Raw genomic sequence first — 20,122 nt, 5'->3', positions numbered from 1 at the left:
CGAAATTGTTGGTGTTCTATGACTGCTGACAAATGTCTCCACTGCAGGAGGGGAAAGAACCCCAGTTTCCAGAGTTGGCTTTGCAAACACAATTTCCTGATTTATCTACGTGTGTGTCAGGCCGCGAGGAGCGGGCAGGGAAAGCAGGGGCACTCCAGGATCCATCTCGGGAGAATAACCTGTGCGGCTGCCTCGGTGAAGCCACAAAGGGCCTTGGAGGCGGTGGCAATGGCCTCCCCAAACTCCGGCAAGTTTCCGTTCTTGGCATTTTGGGAGATGCCAGTCATGGCCTCACCTAGTACCTGAGAAACAGGGGATCAGGAGAGTCAGCTGCTGTCCTCAGAGGGGCAGGGCAGCCCCTGCTTAGTTCCACCTTCCTGCCCTCTGCCCTCTGGGTTTCTGGCTCCACGCACCTTTGAGTTCTCCATGACACTGTCCAGGCAGCCAAAGTAGGACATGTCATTGACGGGCTGCACTGGGTTCTCTAGGAGCTCCCGGACCGTCTGTGTAGGGGAGGGGGAAGTGAGATCCAAGACACCCCCTCACCCCCAAACCCAGACCCCCTTCCTCAACCTCAACCCCATTTGGCCTGTTGAGTGTCCACCTCCAATTCCCGCAGGGCATTGTCGCACTCTTTCTGGCCCGGTGCCTGCTGGGTGCACATGGTGATGAGCTGATTGATACTGTCCGTCACTGCCCTGGGGGGAACAGAAAGTTGAGTGAGTGAGTGCACAGGTCAGCATTCCTGGCTCCTAGACACATGGGAAGTTTCTATAGCAATTTCTCTTTTGTCTGTACCACTCCTAAGGTGGGGGCTTCTCATGAAATGTCCCCTCCCCGGTCTGTTCAACATTCTAGGGCTGGGCTTCCCAGCTCCTACATACCGGGCAGCTGCAGCCAGCTGACTCTTGAGATTGGGGGCCGCAGGGTCTGTGGACAGGGCCTTGGCAGCCAGAAGAAGTTTGCTTGAAGACATAGAGATGCCCTTCAAGTTGGACACGACCTGGGCTCGGTCCTCCTGGCTCTGTTGAAGGTGAGAAGGTCAACACATTGTCCAGTCCTTTCTTATCTGTCTCTAAAAGGATCTTCTGTCTCAGACACTTAAGTGCTACTACAGATTGGGGAGGGAAGGGGGCAGGAGCAGGTCAGGACTCTATGGTCACACAGGTGCCTGCTCTTTGACTCCTGAACCAGACCCTGTGCCTCTTTATACCGGAGCCTGTCCTGCCATCTCCACGCCAGCTTCCAGGAAGGTGTTGAAGTCCTGTCCAAATCGGCCTGAGGCTCGAGCCAGGTCCTGAGGGCTTCCCCGAGAGGCCTGCACTAGCTCTGTGGCTGCCTGATTCAGCCCAGCAGCGGCTTCATTCAAACGGCTCTGAGCTTCTTGAAATGTCCCGGTGCTGGGGGGGAGCTGCAGGGCCAGAGAGAAAGTCGGATGCAAGAATGGCGAATGATGCAAGGGAGAATTTGGTACAGGAGCGCTGGGAGATGGGCACAGAGTAATGAAAGGGGTAAATCTGGGACATCAGGGTCAAGGAGAGGGCTAAGGTGGAAGGAGAAGCTTGGACTTCTTCGGCTCCTATGTTCCCCCGACACCCCCATCCTCCTACCGAGTCACTCAGGAGTCGCTTGCTGGCATCTCCCACTGCTCTCAGGGCATTATCCACATCTCGCTGGCCAGGCAGGCAGCTGACACAGCGGTTCAGCGCCTGGGTCACGGCTTTAGCCACCTGAGTGGGAAAGGAGATGCGGGTTGCCAAAATGGAAACAATTTGGGAGACCTCCTCCTCTGCCCATGGCACCTGGGAGATAACTGCTCCACTGCCTCTGAAAGTGAGAGAGGAAAGGGGGTGTTGTAGCTGAAGAGGCTGAAGTTAGGGTATCAAGTGATAGTGATCAAACTTCCCCAGACCCGGGGTTTAGCTAGGCCCCTGCCTCAGTCTAACTGAGACACTTCTACTAGGACAGAGAGAAAGCACGGAATCTAGAGAGCTCTCAAGAGCAGAATGAAATGTCTGTCCATGTGGATGAGACTTTGCCCTAGTCAGCGTGCGCTTTCTGATGGGATCTGCGGAGAGGGCACAAGTGGACCCTTCCCAATACCTGACCTGGGCAAGCCGCTGCTGGCTCTCAGGGTCCCCTGGATGGCCAGCTGCCTTTTTCGCCTCCTCGATGAGGCTGCTGGCCTTGTCCAGGACATCACTGGCCGTATCAAGCACAATGGCCTGCACTGCAGGATCTGATGTCAGCGCAGCCACACCCCGAGCAGCCTGGGCCAGTGACCGCAGCCCACCTGCCACATCCCGAGCTGCAATGCCTGGGGAGACAAGGAGAGAGGCAGGAAGGGAGAAGGCAGCCTACCGCCAGGCCCTGATCCCAGTGGTTTCCTCTGTCAACCCCATCTTTCATCCAGCTCCTATTCCCCATTCCCCTTGCCATGGGCCCCACTCCTAGCCCTCCCCATGTACCTGCATAATTCTCATTGCCCTGGGCGACCTCTCCCAGCAGCTGGGCCATGGCGGAGCTCACTGCTTTGGTGCTGTTGCCCAGGTCCTGGGCACATTTCTCCATCTAGGGATGAAGGGGGAGACTCAGGGGCTCAGGTATAGGAGGAACTGGGAAGAGGGAACTTGAGAAGCTACTTGGGGACAGATAGCAGTTTAAATGAAGGTTTTGGGCAGCTCTGGGGCACAGATGGGAAGGAAGACTTCAGGGTTTGAGTAAGAATGAGGTCTTAAGGATACTTACAGTCTCCCCAGGTAAGGGTTTAAGCTTGCCATCCCGAGCTGCTGCCTTCACTTCCTGCAGGTCTCTTTCTAGATTCTGTACCACACTCAGTGCAGAATCCATCTCCAAAGGCCCACATGCTTCCTGAGCCTACAATGATGTGGGGGTTTGGGGTGTAAGAGATACTGTTGTGTCGCACACTGATGCCTCAGGTTACACAGTTATCCCGGTTTTAGGTTATTCTGCACAAATTCCCCATCATCCCAGGACTATACCCTCATCTTCCAAAAAGAGAGCCAGCTCCCATACCTTCTGGGCAGCAGTACGGAGTTCAGCCAATGCAGTGCCGAGGTTTTTAGCACACTGACTCAGCTGCATGGCAGAAGCCTGGTCCTGAATTGTTGGCACTGAGGCCTTGGCAGCGGCCACCATCTTCCCACCTGGCTGTAGGGAAACGGGTAGGCAGATGAAGTACCATCCTCCCTCTGGGTCTGGGGACAGGGACTGATGACGGTCAGGATGTGGTGAGCACTGGGGCTCAGTACTGGGAAAGAGGCTATTGGCAGAGGTTTAAATTGTGGGACATCCAGGGGACTGATAAGGGGGGAAAGGGTCTGGTCTGAGAGGTGGAGAGATTGTGCCTTGCCTGAAGGAAGCTTTGGCTGGCAGCAATGAGGGCTAACTGAGCACTGGGACTGTCAGGCTGAGCTTGGCTCCCTCGGACACCTTGCACCAGCAATGGAATCTGCTCTGCCACAGCCTGTAGGGGAAAATGTCACGAGAGCCATCCCCCCACAGGCTGGGGGAAAGTCTCCCTCCTCCCACACCTCCTCCCGCCCCCGACACACTTCCTGGAGTCTCACCTTGCAGCTCTGCACCAGCAGAGGCTGGGGGCCAGCTGAGGCTTTGGGGGTGGAGGCTGCATGTTGGGCAGCAGCGATGGTCTGTGTAGCCGAGGCTGCAGCCTGCCTGGCTGCGTGCTGTGAGGACAAAGGAGTTGGGACAAGCCCCAGGCACTCCTGTACCCAGTCCCTGGCCTGCCCTGCCCAAGATGTCCTCCAAGGAAATATTACTTGACTCTCTCCACATGGCCCTCCCAGTCTCAGTCCTCCTAGAGCTCTCTTGCTCCTGGTTCTCTCCCAGCCTCACCTCCAGGCGCTGCACCAGCTTTTTCTTGATGGCGTTCTGTGCAGCCGCATTGGTCGCCATGCGGAGACCCTCAGCTGCCTCCCGCAGCCGCTGCTGCTGTTCCTCACTGTCGGGGTGGGCGGCTGCTCCCTGAGAGAGGTGGAGAGGCAAATGGTCGTCACTCCCATCCCTGTGGACCCTAAATGAACTCTGCTCTAACCCCTCTAGACTCAGACTGATTTTCCTGAAGTGATTTCTAATATCCCCACTGAGGTAATCATGTGGAGATGAGCTGCCTCAGGCAGGCAAATGGGAAGCCTCAGGGGGACCTTGGCTTCCCTTTGGGATGCTGAAATCCCTTCTTTAACTGGAGTTTTTCCTTCTTCCCCTCTTTGGGGGGGGGCATACTTGTTCCCCTACTCCCCACGAAATACCATTAGCAAATGGGGGTAAGCAGGGCTCTCTGGGACAAGGGGGACTCAGTTTAGAGCAGGGATCTCAGGAATACCAAAGCAGAGGGCTCCTGCAAACCAAAGAGCCCCAGAGCCCAGGGGCCTGGAAATCTTCTGGCTTCTTCCTGATGTTCCTCTGTACCCTTGTGTCCCACTGTCTTTCCCTAAACTGCTAGCAGCAGAGCCCTGGGGACTGAATGCCCTTGTGCATTCACAGGAGAGACCAGGAAGCAGACAAATCCCAGGCAGGTGGTGGCAGCAAAATAAGGAAAAGTGGGACCAGCAGACCTTGGACTTAGAGGGAGAGAAAGGGTGCAGCTGCCTGTCAGTCACAGAGCACTCTGGGAGTCACACTGGCGGGAAGTACTGACTCCCTGAGTGCTCCTATACTTGTGCTCTTGGATTTTCCGCTTTGCCTAGGTCTCTTCCATCAGATGAGGGTGACCATCTGGACCGTTCCACTTCCCTTCAGGGCCCAGCCTAGGGGTCTGCACAGAAAGCTCTGTACCTTGGCAGCCTCCACCATCTTGGCTGTGGCATCAGCCAGGATCTTGGCAGCGCTTAACAGCTTGCGGGAGTTCTCCAGGTCACTCTCCCCCTCGGCATCAGCCTTGATGGCGTTGACCAGGTCAGAGGTGGCTTGGGCTAGGATGCGGGCCTGTCGCACCATCTCACCTGAGAGGACCCGGCACAATCGGGTAAGGGAGCCAGAGACACTGAGAGGGTGCAAGGGTGGGTAGACAAGGTAGACGGGGCTTTTTTGGACAGTAAAGAGACTGGCAAAAGTTCTCAAAGTAATTTCCCTGGAGTTATTGTTTTCTGGGTTTAGGATCTCAGAGAGGAACATTTCCCAATGGGCTTTGACGGGAGGAAAGACACTCTCCAATGGGTATTTTCAGCAAATAGTCTTGAAAGGAGAAGGCACTCTTTGTGAAGGCTTTTGGGGGTGAGGGGTGGAGTGGAGTGGGTCAGGCTATCTCCTAATAATGCCACTTTCCATCTATTTGTGTGCACACTTTGGTATATTCTTCAAACATGCCGAGGCAGGCTGAACGGGGATTATATCCCTGCTTGACAGATGGGGAACTGGAGGGCTCAGAGAGGGTCAACACCCAGTCTACTGGGTGCGTCCTTAGTGGGAGGTGGCGGGCCTGCAAGGGACTGTCCAATGGGCTCAGGGAACCTCACTGAGTTCTTCCTCTTCCCTGGAGTGGTATCCTTACCAGCATCACCCATGGAGCTGAAGATGTTCTCAGTGACAGTAAGGATGGTGTCAGTGGCCTGGTCATAACGGCCAGCAGGCCCGGCCCCTGTGGCATGGGCCTTCACATGCTGCAGCAACTCATTCAGGGCCTGGGTGACAGCTGTGGCTGCTGCTCCTACGCCCCGCAACAGCTGCTCATCCTCTGTAGCTGCCTGGGAGGCGGACACACAGCCCTCCACGGCTTTGGCCACCAGTCGTCCGGCCTCCACCAACTGCTCTTGGCAGACAGGTGAGCTGATGGTAGGTGCCACCACCTGTGGGCAAACCGAGTGTCAGAGATGGAGGCAAGGGGAAGGGGTCGTGAGGTGGGGTGTTTGTGGTGTTCACAACAGTCACTGGGTTGGGTAAGGAGGCCTCAGGAGCCAAAAAGATAAAATGAGAGGCTCTTGTGTGTATGGCAGCGTCAGCCCTTGGCATAGGCAAGAGCAACCTTTGCAGCTCACCTTAGTACAGGCCACCAGCTGGGAGGTGGACAGGGCACACTGTGTGGCTGCAGCAATAACCTGGGTCTGAAGCCCCGAGTCCTCTGTCCGCTGGGCTACACTCTTGGCCTTGAGGACCAGGGCAGCTGCAGCACTTGCCACTGCCTTGGCTAGTTGCATCAGCACGTCCTGCGAGGAAACAGCAGTCAGCAGGGTCTGAGATGGGGCTTGGGATCCATGGACCCTTTCCAGAGGCATAGCTGTTTCATTATTCCCACTGACTCCAATCACAGGACAGTGTCTGCAGAAGCAACCAGAATCTACCCCAAACCCCTGGCTTGAGCACCCAGTAGGAAAGAACCCTCACCAAGGAACAAACGCATACCGAGAGAAACAGAGCCTACACCAACGGGAGAAATGCGAGAGGCGGATACACTCGGATGGCGATGGGGAGGGAGGGGCAGTGCTGTTACAATGGGATGGAGAGGGGAGGTACCTCTTGGGGTCCCTCCCACCTCCAGCTTCTTTTCTCCATTTCTTCTCAACTTTGGTTGGAAGCAGTCACCCTGGAGTCTTGGGAACAGGTCCCTCTACTACCCTCCCTGATCCCATTCTCCCAAGCCTGGACTGTGCCATGCCTCCCCATCTCGCATCATGTTCTGCTCTCCCAGGAGGCTGGGGGAGAGGTGCAGAAGCGAGTATATGCGACTCAGAGAAGACAAAGCTGGGAACGCCCAGGCCAGAGGCCGTTACCGTGGGGGGATCAGGGGGAGATCGAACCCCAGCCCCTCTGGGTGCACATATCTGCGTGGGAAATCCAGGATGACAAGTCAGCTGAGGAAAGTGGCATGGGGTGGGGAAGAGGGGAGCTAGAGGAATAGCTTCCTTGGGGTGGTATGGTCTAAAGGACTGGACTGGAGGGGGTTTCAAGATGTACTCAAGTTGGGGCAAGGGCTACGTATGGGGAAGATGGAAAAGATGACAGGAGGCTAAAAATATCACCAGTAAGGGTCAAGGGTGAACTAGGAGGTTAAGTGTGGATTCAGGGGTTCTGAATTCTCATCCCCAAAAAAGAAGTGTCATCTCCTAGAAACAGAGGTTCAGGTTGGCTCTGAGGGGTCAATTTACAGTAGCAGGACTAGGACCTGGATTCAGGATCAGAGGTTACCTCGTGGAAGCTGGGGTTCTGGGGGTTGGGTAAGTCACCAACCTGGAAGTGTGGGTCAGTATCACTTTCCCCAATTTGCTGCAACAGCTCCCCACTGGCCTGGCCCACGTTCCCAGCTGCTTGCAGCAGGTTCTGACGGGGCTGTGGAGAGTGAACACCAGTCAGAAGCTGCCCAATCCCAATCCCTGCCCACATGTCCACGGGTCCTACATGCCCACTGGTCCCACACTTCCATCCTGCAAGTGGACTGCCCCCTTCTCCTTGGGCTCAAACCCTCTCTCCTCCCTAGCGCCAACCCTGTGGCCCCTGACCTCAGCACTGGCTGGCTGGGCACTGCGCAGCAGTTCGGACACTGCCCCCGCAAGGCCCTTCGCTGCCTGCAGCAGGGGCCGGCCACTGCCTCCTTCATCCTCCAGCAGGGCAGCCAGCAGCTTCACACCACGGGACATCTCCGTCAGGTTGGAGGAGATTGTGGTGACTGCACAGCCCACTGCGGTATAGTCTGTCTCTGCAGGGTCCCCTGAGGGGAGGAGGAGGAGGAGGAAGAGGAAGAGTAAGAAACAGAGCAGGCCAGACGATGGACTGAGGAGGAGCACAGTCACAGGCAGTTAGTCACGCACACACGTCCTGAGAGCGATGCACACACACAGTCCCTTCCATGAGTCGAGGTGCAGTCACACTCAGAGTCAATCGCACTCATGCTTGCACATGCTCACCCTCCCCTCTTCCCCCCACCACACACAAAGAACTCGGCATCCAGCCCACCTGCTGTCAGGTTCACCACGGAGGCAGTACCGGCTGTGATGGCATCTACCTGGGAGTGGATCTCATGCTTTGACTCATCCATCTTGTTCTTCCGCCAGGCCTTAGAGGCCTGAAAGAGGGAAACAAACCTCAGGATCTGCTCTGGTTTGGTAGACCCCAACCCTGTTCCTTGCAGTCTCAGCTTCAGTACCGATGGCCTCTCCATCCCACACTCACAGCATCCTGGCCCAGAGGGGGCAGAGTGTCAAAGTCATCCAGAGTGGCCTGGGCAGCCTGCACAGCCTGCATGCTAGAGTTGATGGTTCCAGTGAGAGCCTGCTGGGCTGAAGTCTATAAGACAAGGATAGGAGGAACAGGGAACATTTAGAGGACAGAGAAGGTAGAAGAGAACCTAAGGCTAGGGAGAGGAATACAAGCAGGGACATGGGAAAAGACTGCCTAACTCCTGGCTAGGCCCAGCTGAGGGGAAAGGCCTGATACTGTGGGGCTAGTAGGGGCATTCTTACCAACGGAGGCATGTGTCCTCGGTGCATCTGGCCACTGGTAATCTGCTGCTGGGCAGGTGGCATGCTGCCCACCTGGAAGTTCTCAGGACCAGAGGCTCCAGAGCGCATGATGGCAGGCAGGGCCACAGAACCATGCTCCACTTTCCCCACTCGGTTATACTGCTGCTGAAGGACTGTTGACCTAGGGAGGGGACATCCTGGGGAGCAATGAGAGGACTTCTTCCCCTCCTCCCCTTCCCGCCCAGCCCTACTGCCTCTGCAGGTCCCGTGGTCCGGGGCTGGATGAGGTCTCATTACAGCCTGTGACTGGTTACAGAACCATCCTAAGGATTCCCTGTCCCCAGCAGTCCTTGAAGTCAAGCCTTGCCCTCCCTGCCCCTGAGGGATGGGATCAGCCCAGATCCTTCATACTTTTTGGGGGACACCGAGTCCTCCAGCATTGTAGACTCCTCGTCTCCCTCCAGCCCAAAGTGATCCTTGCTTTTTTTCTGTAGGAAGAAAAAAGGAACAAGAGTTAAAGAAGAGGGAAGGACGGAAAAGGCAGCCTCTTTCTCCAATCAGCCACTTCCCAGAAGCCGGGTCCCCATTTCCAAAGGACTGGCTTAGGGAGAAGGCAAGGGAGAGAAGGAGAAGGCTGGGGCAGGCAGTACTCACTTTCTTAAGGATGATATCGATGTAGCCGGCAATGAGCTGTGCAATCTGCTCCCCCTCAGTTGTCTGTACTGAGTAGTAGCCATCTTGATAGTCTCCAAAATCCTAGGGAGACAAGGTTGGGGCTGGGTGGGCAAGCTTGAATCTACCCAGGACAGGAAAGGGTAGGGTGGGAGCCCCAGGGTGGAGCCAATAAGGGTGTCTTCTCATGCTAACAGCCCTCCAGGAAGAAGCCTGCCTTTCTTCAATCTCCTATTTCTTTATTTTCCTCCTTAGACAGAAGTATTTTATTTCTGCGGAGTGGCCTTTATGCTACATAGTTTCAAATACATGCCATTTAGGAAGTCTCTTTTCTCTCACCCTGATAATAAAGTAGGAAGATACAAACATTTATCGTTAAATGACCATAATTGAGGGTTAGCACTAGTATCCAAAGTGGAAAAATAGCCTTTGGTAGTTTCTCTTTCTCAGTGGAGCACTTCATCAAGGTGGTGTTAGTTTTCAATTCATAACACCAAAATATAAAGCCAGAGGGGAAAACTACGTATATAGTTGCTGCTAAAAGAGGGGAGGCTTGTTTTTCTTTCTTTCTTTATCATTTTTCTTCCTTCTCTCGAAGCTTCCTGTGAGCTCAGCTTGCTGGTTACAGTTTTGTTGTGTTGATTTTAAAGAATGTTTTATTTAAGCATCACTGACTCTACAGGAGAGAATTTCCCCCCTACTTTAACCTTCATGTTCCTGCAATAGTTCTGAAGTTCTCCTTTCTTCTGGCGTCACATTCAGTGCACCTGCCCCAAGGGAGGGGGAAAGACCCCTGCAGCTGCCCCTTCTCTGAAAATTCTAAAGTCCTTTCTCCCCGGAGCCCCAGGCTCACCAGGGTGAAGCTCTTGGGAGAGGCAGCCCAGCGTTTGATGTTGGTGAGGTTCCATTCCTGGATCACCTCTTTGGTCTTCTCGTCCACTCGCATCACACACTCCTTAGTGATGCCCAGAAGCCTGGGCACCAGCTTGTTTTTTCCTTTCATCTTTTCCTGTAAGGCAGAGGTTGTCGTTGGTGTCAGAGGTCGAACGAGAAGCGAATGATCAGATCAGATCGAGACCACCAGGGGGTGCTGAGGTGGACAGGAGTGCTAAACCAGGGTGTCTGCGGATGGACCAGGACAAGGCCATTTCAAAGAAAGGGGAAGGGATGGAAAAGACAGGGCGGGGAGGGAAGTGGTGGGGGAGGACTGTCACCAGGCAAGTTTTCACAAGGTCAGGGCGTGGCAGAGAACAGGACTCTTGGGGGCTTACGGGAAATGTGACTGAGGGCAGGGCCAGAGACTTTCAGAGAGGAAAGGGCAAGAGCAGGAAATCAGGAGGGCAGTGAGAAGGATCCACAGCCCACCTTAACCAGGAAGAAGGAGACGCCGTATGTCTTGAGAGAACGGGCTAGCTTCACGTAGCGTACCTTGGCCTCGATCTCACTTATCTGCCCACAATTCTTATGTGCCTTAGAGTATGAAATGGGGAAAGATTTAGTAAAATATGTGGATAATATCACAGACAAGGATTTAAGTTGGGATGCTAAGTATCAGGGGAGCATATCACGGGGACACAGGAAAAGGTCAGGAAGTGCAGGATATGAGAAATGGAGAGGGTGATGGGATGGGGGCGAATAAAGGATATGCAGAAGCAAGGATTCAAGGGATAGAGTTAAGGAACTTGCAGACATCCTGGAGACATGAATGGATAGTTAGGAAGTAGAAGGTCAAATAGAAGGCCTTTTGGGCTGAGTATTCAAAGAGCAAGGATAAAAACTTACATTTGTACAAAGATATGCTTTTCACAGTACAGTCAGTCATGTGCTGTATAATGTTCTGGTCAACAATGGACTGCATGTAGGACGGTGGCCCCATAAGATTACTACCATATGGCCTAGGTGTGCAGTAGGCTACACCACCTAGGTTTGTGTGAGTGCACTCTATGATGTTCGCACAATGACGACATCGCCTAAGGACACATTTCTCAGAACATATCCCCGTTGTTAAGCGATGCATGACTAACTTCACGTATACTATCTCACTGATGCTCCAATCAATCCTATGCAAGGCAGGCATTGTTATCCCACGTTAGAGGTAAAGAAATGAAAACAAGGATATGGATTTGAATTCCACACCAAATGCAGTAATGGAGCCGAGACTAAAAGCCCAGGTCTTCTGCTTTCTTGGCCAGGAGAGGTAGGAGGACAGCTTGGTGGGTGGAAGTGGGCGAGCAGGAGAAGGGGAGAGGGCGGGGTCCATTTAGTCAGTAGGATTAAGCAGCAAGGCTCCCGGGTCATTCCAAACAGTCTCCCCTATCCCCATTCACCTGGAAGATTTTACGCTCTCCCTTCTGCTTCACATACTCCTTGGGCAGGAAGTCCTTCAGGCTATACCAGAAAAGGGAGGGTCAGCATGTAGTGGACAGCATCAGGGATCTGTGGGCCATGGACTATGGGCCTAGGGGTGTGAGGAAATGTCTAGGACAGTGTTATCTTTGGGGGGCTGGAAGACTGAGGGAATAGAGTCTGGACTGTCCCTGAAACTACGGTTACTCAGCATTAGCTCTTGAATGCAGCCTGTCTCTCCCTCCAGGGAAAGGGACTGAGGGAACTTGACTTGGAGGCTCAGTCCCTGAGGGAAAGAGGATCTAGAGCACCATTTCAGGGAACCAAGAGCAGAAGGAGCTCACTAGAAGGATGACCACGTATGCAGGAAGCTGCGAAGGCCACATCAAACTGTGCACTCTGAGAAACATCAGGGCAGGAGACTTGTGGGACTTTTTAAATCTCATGTTCCTTATGAAGGAAAATGTGCCCTGTGTCCCTGTGGCTACTAAAATTCTTCAGAGAATCTCAAAAAAGCTACATGCTTGCCTTAGAAGTAGGAGGCAGGATAGAGATTTTAGACTACAGTCATATTCCACATGGGGCCAGGGAAGAGATAAAGGGCCGATGGAAGCTAAATAGCTACGCATGTGGGCCAAAACCTGGTACCTCGAGAGAGGAAACAGGGGAAGAAGGACTGGATGGAGACAGGCCCATTGGGATCTCAATGGCAGGGAGTCCCGGGCCCTGACATGTCAGATATAGGACTGAGTCACTCACTCAAGGAAGCCGGCCTTGTGCTTCTGCTCATTGTGGGGTCCAAACTGGATCTGGCATTGGAAGCCAGCAAACTCACAGGCCTTGTCGAAGGAAACAGGGTGGGAGCCATTCAGAATGTCATCTCGTGCCTGGAGGGCAGAGGAAAAGAGGTGGATGTTGTGTAGGCGCAGGGATGCCCTTACTGTGCTTCTGCCCTCCCCTACCTCTCTCGCCCCAGACAAGTCGTCTCCACACCTGCACGTAAAGAAGGTTCAGCTGGACGGGGTCCCGGGAGTCCACATTCTGGTCTGAGTAGAAGAATTTCCTCCGCAGTAGAAGCGTCTCGTGCTCCTCCACTCCCTGTTCCCTCAATGTCCGGCCATGGTCCAGCCAGTTCACTGGGACACAGAGAGTCCCCTCAGTGCCAAGCCCCCAAGGTCCCTGTGCTGTCTGGTCTCTGGCTTTTTGTTTATTTCTTCATTTCCTACTTCCTCTCGCTGAAATGTTAAGTTCTGTGAGTGTAGGACTTTATTGCTGATGCATTCCAGTGTCTAAAACAGTACCTCCCAACGGCAAGTGTTCAATAAATGACGAGTACACGACTGCCCCTGCCACCCTGACCAGTCCCAATGCCCTCTTTTTTCCATTTCTGCTTACACTCATCATCTGTGTGCAACTTCTGCTTTAGTTTCTCCATCTTCTTTTCATCTCGCAGCAGTGTCTTGTCCTTTCGTAAGGTCCCTGTCACCTCCTCCTTTTTCTCTTCCATCAGCTCTCGAACCAGTGAATATTCATCATGGTTGGTGATGCCTCGGGGAGGAGGACAGGTTGGTAGCACCCCCAGCCCTGAATCCATGTCTTTTGGCAGAGTTGGAGCCTCCCGCCCGAGCCCTTAGCCCCACAGAGACCCTTTACCAATGCGGGCACAGATGGTCATGAGCATGTCGGTGACAGTCTTAGAGTCATCCACCATGATAGTCTTTACAGTTCCATCTAGCATACGGATCTTCAGGGGTCTCTGTTTCTTCCGGTACTCCATGGTGTCCTGTTGGGGCAGGAAAAGGAGGTAGAGGCCCACCTTAAGCTGATGGTTTACCTCCTTTTTACACGGCCAGAGGGGAGGAAAGTAGATTATTAAAGGAAGACTATGGTGGCTCACTCAAAAGCAGGGTATTATGACTGCCCGTAATAGACACAAAGCACGGGCAGGGGTCAGAGACGAGAGACGCAGGTGCTCAGAGTAGGAAGTGGAATGGGGGAAGTTGATGGAAGAGGATGTTGGTGGTCCTTGATGAAGTGAGACTCACCCCATTTCGAAGCATGTAATAATCCAAAGCTTTTCCAGCTTCCAGCCATATACCCTTTTTGGGGTCATCATCTGACAGAAACAGCCCAAAGTCGCTGGCTAAAAGAGAGGATGGATCATCTCAGACTTATGAGGACCTCAACATGGCTGAATGGCTGCACTATTGCCCGTACTATTGCCCCAGTGACCCTGGGCCTAAAGGGGAGAGAGGGAACCAAGGAGCATAGACCTGAGGGATGAGTAGCTCTGGGGGACAAGAGGTCATCCCTCAAGGCCAAGAGCCTGGGAATGAGAAGGGACCAAGGACTCCTGCCCCAGCCATCTGGGGAGTCAGACTCACGAGGGCCAGTCAGAGCCTCTGGGATACGCTCACGAATGATGCGACAGGCGTCGTACACCATGGTAGACGGCTCAAACTGCATCGTCTTCACCACATTCCCAATGCTGATCTTCAGCGAAAGTGCAACCATGGTGGCAGCTCCTCCTCTCCAGCCTGGCTATACCTGGCCCGTGGCATCAGGGCATTAGAACACACCCTCACTGGAGGCGAGGAGGTCCCCCGCACGGAGTCCCAGGGAGGGGTGTTTTTGAAAAGCTGACCAAAGCAGATAGTAATGAGGCTGTGTTTCTTTTATTTAATAATTTTAAAGAGTGAAAGATTATTTACATCAAAAGGACCAGTCCTGTGAGGGGTGGGCACAGAGGGTGAAGGGGTGCACCTACAACACGACTGACAAACAATAATGTACAACTGAAATTTCACAAGATTGTAACCTATCATTAACTCAATAAAAATTAACTTAAAAAAAAAAAGGACCAGTCGTAACCATCTAAGACATCTGAAGGAGAGGCCGGTCTGCAAGGTGCAGCAGCAGGTCTGAAATGCCGTGTTAACCTGAGGACACTGCCCCGTCCCTACCGTTGGAATCTAGGCCTCCCCGCTTTCTTCCAAGTTGTCTCTCTTGCCCCTTGTCCCTGCTCCTTTCCCAGCCCTGCCTCTGCCTTGTTTTCATCTTTTCCTAGCTCAGTCTTTTTCTCTCTTTGTCTCCCACTTTGTCCTGCTGGCTTTTCCCTGTCTGGGATTTTCAGAATTCTGTCCCATCATGTGACCTTCCCTCTCACAGCTTTAGCCTCCTTCTCTGCAAAATGAAGACATTGTATTAGGTAATTCCCAAGGGCTCTTGAAGCCTACAAACACTAACTCTAGCTAGTCTGGCAGGGAGACCAAGCACTGGCTGTTCAAGCCATCCAGGCCCACTCTTGTCCCAGCTTTGCTCTAGCCTGAGATGTTGGGGGCCTCCCTAAGGAGCTTGGCCCCATATGTGGCTTCCCTGGCAGTCAAGCTAGAATTATGACTCTCTAATCCAAAGAAATTATCTAGTCAACTCTTTAATTTTGCAAAATGAGAATTAGACCCAGGGTAGGGAGGGGGAGGGTTTAAGGCAGGTCAGAGAAAGAACTCAGTTCTTCTACCTCAGTCCTTGCTCCTTCCAAGTCACCAAGTTAATACCCAATCCTCACTACAACTCCTCCTATGCCTTCTCCTCTTCAGTAAGTCCTTCTCAAACTCTGCCCTCCATCTCAGCTGCCTCCCCTGATGGTATTTCAAGTGCAGCTTGGGATACCAGTCTCACCCTGCCCGCCCCTGCCCTCCAGGCACCACCTCTTAGAGGGCTGGAGAAGCCGGAGGTGGCGGCAGGTGGCGCACAGTGCACAAGAGGACAAGTCTGCCCAGCAGCTGATGATGTGATCCAGCTCAGTACAGGGATTGGTGCCTCTTAACTGAGAATGAGCAAATTCAGGCTGCCGTTCCCCTCTTGGCATACTGCTGGTGCTGGCCCCAAGCGGGGAAAGGCAGGACTGGGGGGGAAGACTGGAAGCAGAGGTGGGGGTGTTGGGATACAGAAGGCAGCTGAGGACTAGGGAAGGTGTTAAGGGGTATGTTTTTGGAGGGTGAAGTGACTAGAAGGATAGGGTGAGGAGGACTGAAAATCTAGGTGGAAACCGGAGACAGGAGGCAGATGTGGGAAAGGTCTGGATCAGGGGTCTGATGGGTCATTTCTGACCTTATAAACAGTCCAGAATCTCAAAAGAGAAGAAACCACAGCTCGCTTGCTTTCTTTACTCCCAAACAAGAGAGGACCTCCCAGTCCCCCCAGTTCCAGTTCTCTGCCCACCTCCCCGTTCCTCGGGCACCTCTCCCAGTAGCTGGACAGACCTGGCTGTGAAGTCGCTGGAGGGCTGGAGGGTCAGAAAAGGTAGAGGAGTCAGAGGAGCTGAGGGTGGGACTGAAAGGACCCTCCACGCTAAGCTGAAATTGCATGTCTCCCCCCATTTCCTCCGGATATATGGACGCCCCCTTCTTCCTCAAGCACGGAAACCTCTGGTGAGACCCTGATAAGGGAGTTGAGTCATGCCTACCCTTACTCCCAGGCTGGTTCTTAGTGGACATCTACACAGCTACAAGAGGGAGTTGTGGAGTGAACTGGGGGTGATGAAGGTATAAAACAAGGGCCCCGGGAGCATGGGGTAAGCTATCCGGTTCCTGCTCTGGCCGGAGAACTTTGCTCCCATTTCCATCACGTTTTATGGAACAGCAACAACGTCCCCCATACCCCCTCCCAGGGAACTCCTCCTCCCTCAAGACATTCCTGGGATGCATTCCAGAGGAGTTGGGCAATCGGGGGTGGGAGGGGGGCATGGAGGACAGGAGGTCAAATCCCAGCAAGGAATGGAATGTAAGTGTACTGGGGGTAAGGAATTTGGGGTACAAGGAGAATACAGTCAGAGCAGATACCCACAAAGGAGCTGCAGAAAGATAGGAGTTACAGAGAGGGACAAAGGGAGAGAGAAAGCTCAAGACAGAGTCATAATGTAAGAGGGCTGGGGGAGCAACACTCAGTCTGTTACCAAATTTGGCCTCTGAGTCTGCACCCGCGGTGGGGGGGGTGGGTTGTGGGTGAGACTGACATATCCGGCCTCGGGCTGCTGGAGGCTCATTTAGGGCTGGACTGGGCAGTTGAAAGGCTGGACCTGACCTCCCCCAACACAGCCCCTCCTCACCTCCACCCATTCTATGCATATTCATTCTCCCCAAATACACCCCAGCCCATGCACAGAGCTCTTTCCTACTAAGCTACGTACTCTGTCTCTATATAGGTTATCTCAAACATGCAGCCCCTACATAGATCCCATCATAACCACGTTATCTTCCCGTGAGGACTCCAGTAGACGCCCACAGCTTCCCCACAAATACACCTCTATCAGCACTCAACTCACCCCAACATCTCTCCTCCTATTATGTAGACATTCTCCCTCCACTCATCCAGCAAGAATTTCTGAGGGTCTTTGTGGGGAAGGCCCTTGGCCGGGAACCGAGAAGAGTAAGGCCTAGCCTTTGCCCTCAAGGGGCTCCCAATCAGCTGAGAGGATAAACTAAATAGAGTTATAATAGAGGGCAGGATATAGTAAGAGCCAAGACGTGTGTGCTCAGGGGAGAGATCCTTTTACGTTAGGAAAGGGGGACCAAAAAGTCTCCATGAAAAGTGTCACTTGAAGTTAGGATTTTAAACAATAAAGATAATAAAAAATACTATCTTTTATTGACTATATGTCAATTACTTTGTATACATAATTTCATTTAATCCTTACAACAACCCTGCAAGGTAGGTGTCATTATTTCCATTTTTACAGATTAGGAAACTGAGGCTCAAAGAAGTTAAACACTTGTTAAGGTGCTTGTCCAAAGTCACACAGCTAAAAAGTTGTGAAGCCAGGATCCGAACCCAGGTCTCTCTGACTCCAAAGCACAAGCTCTCTCCACTACGCCAGCCGGAGGTGAGTCAGGGGCAGCATTCCAGGCAGAGAGACTAGCATAAGCAAAGGTGGAGAAGCAGGAAATCAATCGTGGAGGAGCATTCAGGGAAGTGAATAGGCAGGCTGGCTGAAGCACAGGGTACCTGCAAGGAGGCAGTGATGGGGAAGTCAGGGCGAGGATGGAAAGGCAGGTGAGGACTAGGGAGAGTATGAGGAATGGTATCTACTAGGGGGCAACAGGAGGCCAAGGGAGGCTTTGAGCAGAGAAGCGGTATAACTAGAACCGGATTTTAGGAAAATAACACTGGCAGTTACCTTAGAGATTGGTTAGAATAGTGTATTAGCACAGGTGAGAGGTAATGAAGCCAGAGTTAGAATGGCGGGGAGGATGCCACTCATTACAAATTTTAAGAGGTAGAACTGACAGAACCTGATGACAGTCTGTCCCATCAACCCTCAGGGTCCAGGGCCCAAAGTCAGGCTGGGGTCCCATAGCTGCCTGTCATCAGTAGCCACTCAGTGTCTGAGCAGCTTGAGTTTAGGTAAGGAATTGGGAAGGGGAGAAAGAAAGGATCAGGGCGCACTAGGAATGTGCAGATAAGCCTATGCTTAGGAGATGTGGTTAGGCTGTGGAAAAAAGGGCATGGGGATGTGGTTAGTACCAGGTACGGGGGCAGAAGGGATGAGGTTAGTGACTGCATTGGGCCGGAAATGGGGAAGACAAGGTGTAGAGAAAGGCTGGGGAAGATGGTAGTAGGAAAATTACATATATGATCAGTCACTGGATCAGGCTGGGGGAAGGGGAAGAATAATTATGTGGACAGCGGTTAAGTCAGGGAATGAAGTAGTGAGGTCAGAGGTCAGGTCAGCTTTCAGGAGGTGGAGAAGAGATGGGGCTGTGGTCAGTGGCTAAATTAGGCTGGGATGGGGGAAGAGTGAAGGGACAACAGCAGTGTCTAAGTAAAGCTGGAGTTGGGGGGAGGGTGCATGCGGTGCAGCCAGTGGCTAGGTCAGGCTGGGTACGGGATAGTGCTGTGGTCAGTGGCAGGGTCAGGCTGGGAGTGAAATGGGGGTGTGGTCAGTGGCCTGGCTGGGCGTGGGATCAGCAAGAACCAGTTTCCTCTTTGGGTTTTGTTTCCTCTTTTCTGTTTGGGGAGTGGGGGAAGGGGATATACAACTGGACTAAGAAATTAAGGAGGCTTAGAATCAGGGTATAGCAAGCATCCGGAGTACTTAGTAGTTGGGTTGGGTTGGGGGTGGGGAATTCGGCAGATGACCAGGAGGTATGCAGGTAGATGAGTGGGTGAAAATGGTGGGAAAGTGCTTTAAGATGATGGGAAAGCTCAGACTAGGGCGAGGGGAAATTAAGGTAGGATGTGTGGATTAAGGGGTGGGAAGGAAAGCAAAACTGAGGCTGGGAACAGATGGTAAGATGAACAACATGGGAGTTAAAGACAAGGGAAGTATTTTGTAAGGGGGTATGTGGGAAGGGTGTGAAATACAGGGCCAGGGAGGAGGGCTGGGGAGGAGGGCTTAACATCTGCAGACTGAGGGGAATGGGAGGCGGTGGGGCTTAACTCTCGGAGGATTCAGTCCGCTCCCTCCCTCCTGGCAACAGTGTTTCCTTGGTCAGCTTCCCCCTTAGACATCAGTCCCCTTTCCGCTAGGCAGTCCCGCACGTCTGACTAGGCCTTGTACATCTCCTAGGTCCCTGTCCCTTTGCCACCTCCTATTTTATAAACAACATAGTCCAGGAACTGCTGCCCCTCAACTGTGATGGCCACACAAGAACCTTAGGTTTAGAGAGTAGAATAAAGACACTGGAATCCCAGATGCCTGCAATTCTAGCTGAAGCCCAGAACCCTAGCCTGAAATTAGTTTGTCATTTCTCTGGGCCAAAAAAGCCTCTGCGACTACATAGGAATGAGACTTCCCCTCAAAACAAGGGCCTAATCTTAAATTTTACCTGCCGGAGATCAACTACCCTGACCTCAACCACAACCCCTAAAACTGCCCCTAATTCCTAACACTAACCCCAGCCCTAAACTGTTTCCTGTTTCCTGTACTGGCTTTGACATTCATCCCTTTCCTAGTTGATGCCTGTATCCAATGCCTGATTCCTAATATTGATCTCATTTTTACCTTTAGTACCAAAGCTTCTGATCTTAACCCTAAATGTTGACCCCTAAGTCTAAGGCTTATTTGTCACTGGATTCCTGACCCACCCCTTCACGGTTTTTCCGTAATGCTGACTATGCCAACGTTCTCGTATCCCTAAAACTGAATTTCTAACCTAATTCCTGTTGTTGACCCCTAACCTGACACTGAACTGTAACTTTGACTTATCTTGGTCATCCTAAAAAACAAAATGATGACCTTAACCTAAACTTCAGCTACATAAAAGGGACCTGACTCACACCAATGACACTAAATTTTAACCCCGGCTTTATACCTCCTAAGGCTAACCTTGATTCCTAAACCCAGCTCCACTTGATCCCAAACCCACCCAAAGCCTTCCTACCCACACACCCGCTATCAGCTAACCTCAAAGCCGATCCCCGCCCTCCGCCTCACTGCCATCCCACTCCTCACCTTCCCCAAAATCCATCCCAGAACGAGGACTGCTCCCAGGAGGGGCCTGGCTACCGCAAAACGGCATACTTAACTCCGAGCCCAAGCCGAGACACAGCGGCCGCTGACCTCTCCAGCAGGACCCGCACCGGGGGACGCAAGGGAGTCGGCCCCGCCCGCCCGCCTCCCGGCCCGACCTCGCGGCCCCACCCTGAGGCTCCGGCTCGGTCCAGTCCGGCCT

The 20,122-nt window shown here is 52.9% G+C and overlaps 1 protein-coding gene across 3 annotated transcripts in view; it reads right to left on the bottom strand.

Moving 5' to 3' along the window:
* The window catches only part of TLN1 (talin 1), a 32,124-nt gene that overhangs the window by 11,751 nt on the left and 251 nt on the right, over positions 1 to 20,122 (bottom strand). Inside the window, exons 1-34 of one of the 3 annotated variants that reach the window (XM_070519209.1) lie at positions 19,903 to 20,122; positions 13,835 to 13,997; positions 13,496 to 13,593; positions 13,104 to 13,233; positions 12,846 to 12,998; positions 12,444 to 12,586; positions 12,210 to 12,337; positions 11,432 to 11,492; positions 10,470 to 10,574; positions 9,958 to 10,113; positions 9,087 to 9,188; positions 8,844 to 8,920; positions 8,433 to 8,613; positions 8,143 to 8,256; positions 7,927 to 8,035; positions 7,473 to 7,681; positions 7,204 to 7,302; positions 6,747 to 6,797; positions 6,015 to 6,182; positions 5,531 to 5,825; positions 4,816 to 4,982; positions 3,877 to 4,005; positions 3,591 to 3,707; positions 3,374 to 3,487; positions 3,037 to 3,171; positions 2,749 to 2,877; positions 2,469 to 2,571; positions 2,109 to 2,317; positions 1,611 to 1,730; positions 1,214 to 1,411; positions 885 to 1,024; positions 605 to 698; positions 414 to 503; positions 180 to 302 (exon numbers count right to left, since the gene is read on the bottom strand). In XM_070519209.1, coding sequence (XP_070375310.1) covers positions 180 to 302; positions 414 to 503; positions 605 to 698; positions 885 to 1,024; positions 1,214 to 1,411; positions 1,611 to 1,730; positions 2,109 to 2,317; positions 2,469 to 2,571; positions 2,749 to 2,877; positions 3,037 to 3,171; positions 3,374 to 3,487; positions 3,591 to 3,707; positions 3,877 to 4,005; positions 4,816 to 4,982; positions 5,531 to 5,825; positions 6,015 to 6,182; positions 6,747 to 6,797; positions 7,204 to 7,302; positions 7,473 to 7,681; positions 7,927 to 8,035; positions 8,143 to 8,256; positions 8,433 to 8,613; positions 8,844 to 8,920; positions 9,087 to 9,188; positions 9,958 to 10,113; positions 10,470 to 10,574; positions 11,432 to 11,492; positions 12,210 to 12,337; positions 12,444 to 12,586; positions 12,846 to 12,998; positions 13,104 to 13,233; positions 13,496 to 13,593; positions 13,835 to 13,964 — 4,377 coding nt within the window. In that variant the 5' untranslated portion in view covers positions 13,965 to 13,997; positions 19,903 to 20,122. The remainder of the gene's footprint in view (positions 1 to 179; positions 303 to 413; positions 504 to 604; positions 699 to 884; positions 1,025 to 1,213; positions 1,412 to 1,610; positions 1,731 to 2,108; positions 2,318 to 2,468; positions 2,572 to 2,748; positions 2,878 to 3,036; positions 3,172 to 3,373; positions 3,488 to 3,590; positions 3,708 to 3,876; positions 4,006 to 4,815; positions 4,983 to 5,530; positions 5,826 to 6,014; positions 6,183 to 6,746; positions 6,798 to 7,203; positions 7,303 to 7,472; positions 7,682 to 7,926; positions 8,036 to 8,142; positions 8,257 to 8,432; positions 8,614 to 8,843; positions 8,921 to 9,086; positions 9,189 to 9,957; positions 10,114 to 10,469; positions 10,575 to 11,431; positions 11,493 to 12,209; positions 12,338 to 12,443; positions 12,587 to 12,845; positions 12,999 to 13,103; positions 13,234 to 13,495; positions 13,594 to 13,834; positions 13,998 to 19,902) is intronic. The other 2 variants (XM_014866047.3, XM_014866049.3) reach the window with 2 other exon arrangements.

This window comes from Equus asinus, chromosome 10 (genome assembly GCF_041296235.1).
Source record: "Equus asinus isolate D_3611 breed Donkey chromosome 10, EquAss-T2T_v2, whole genome shotgun sequence".
Lineage (NCBI taxonomy): Eukaryota > Metazoa > Chordata > Mammalia > Perissodactyla > Equidae > Equus > Equus asinus.
Note: the sequence above shows the minus strand (reverse complement) of the source record. Positions and strands in the feature narration are given on the sequence as shown.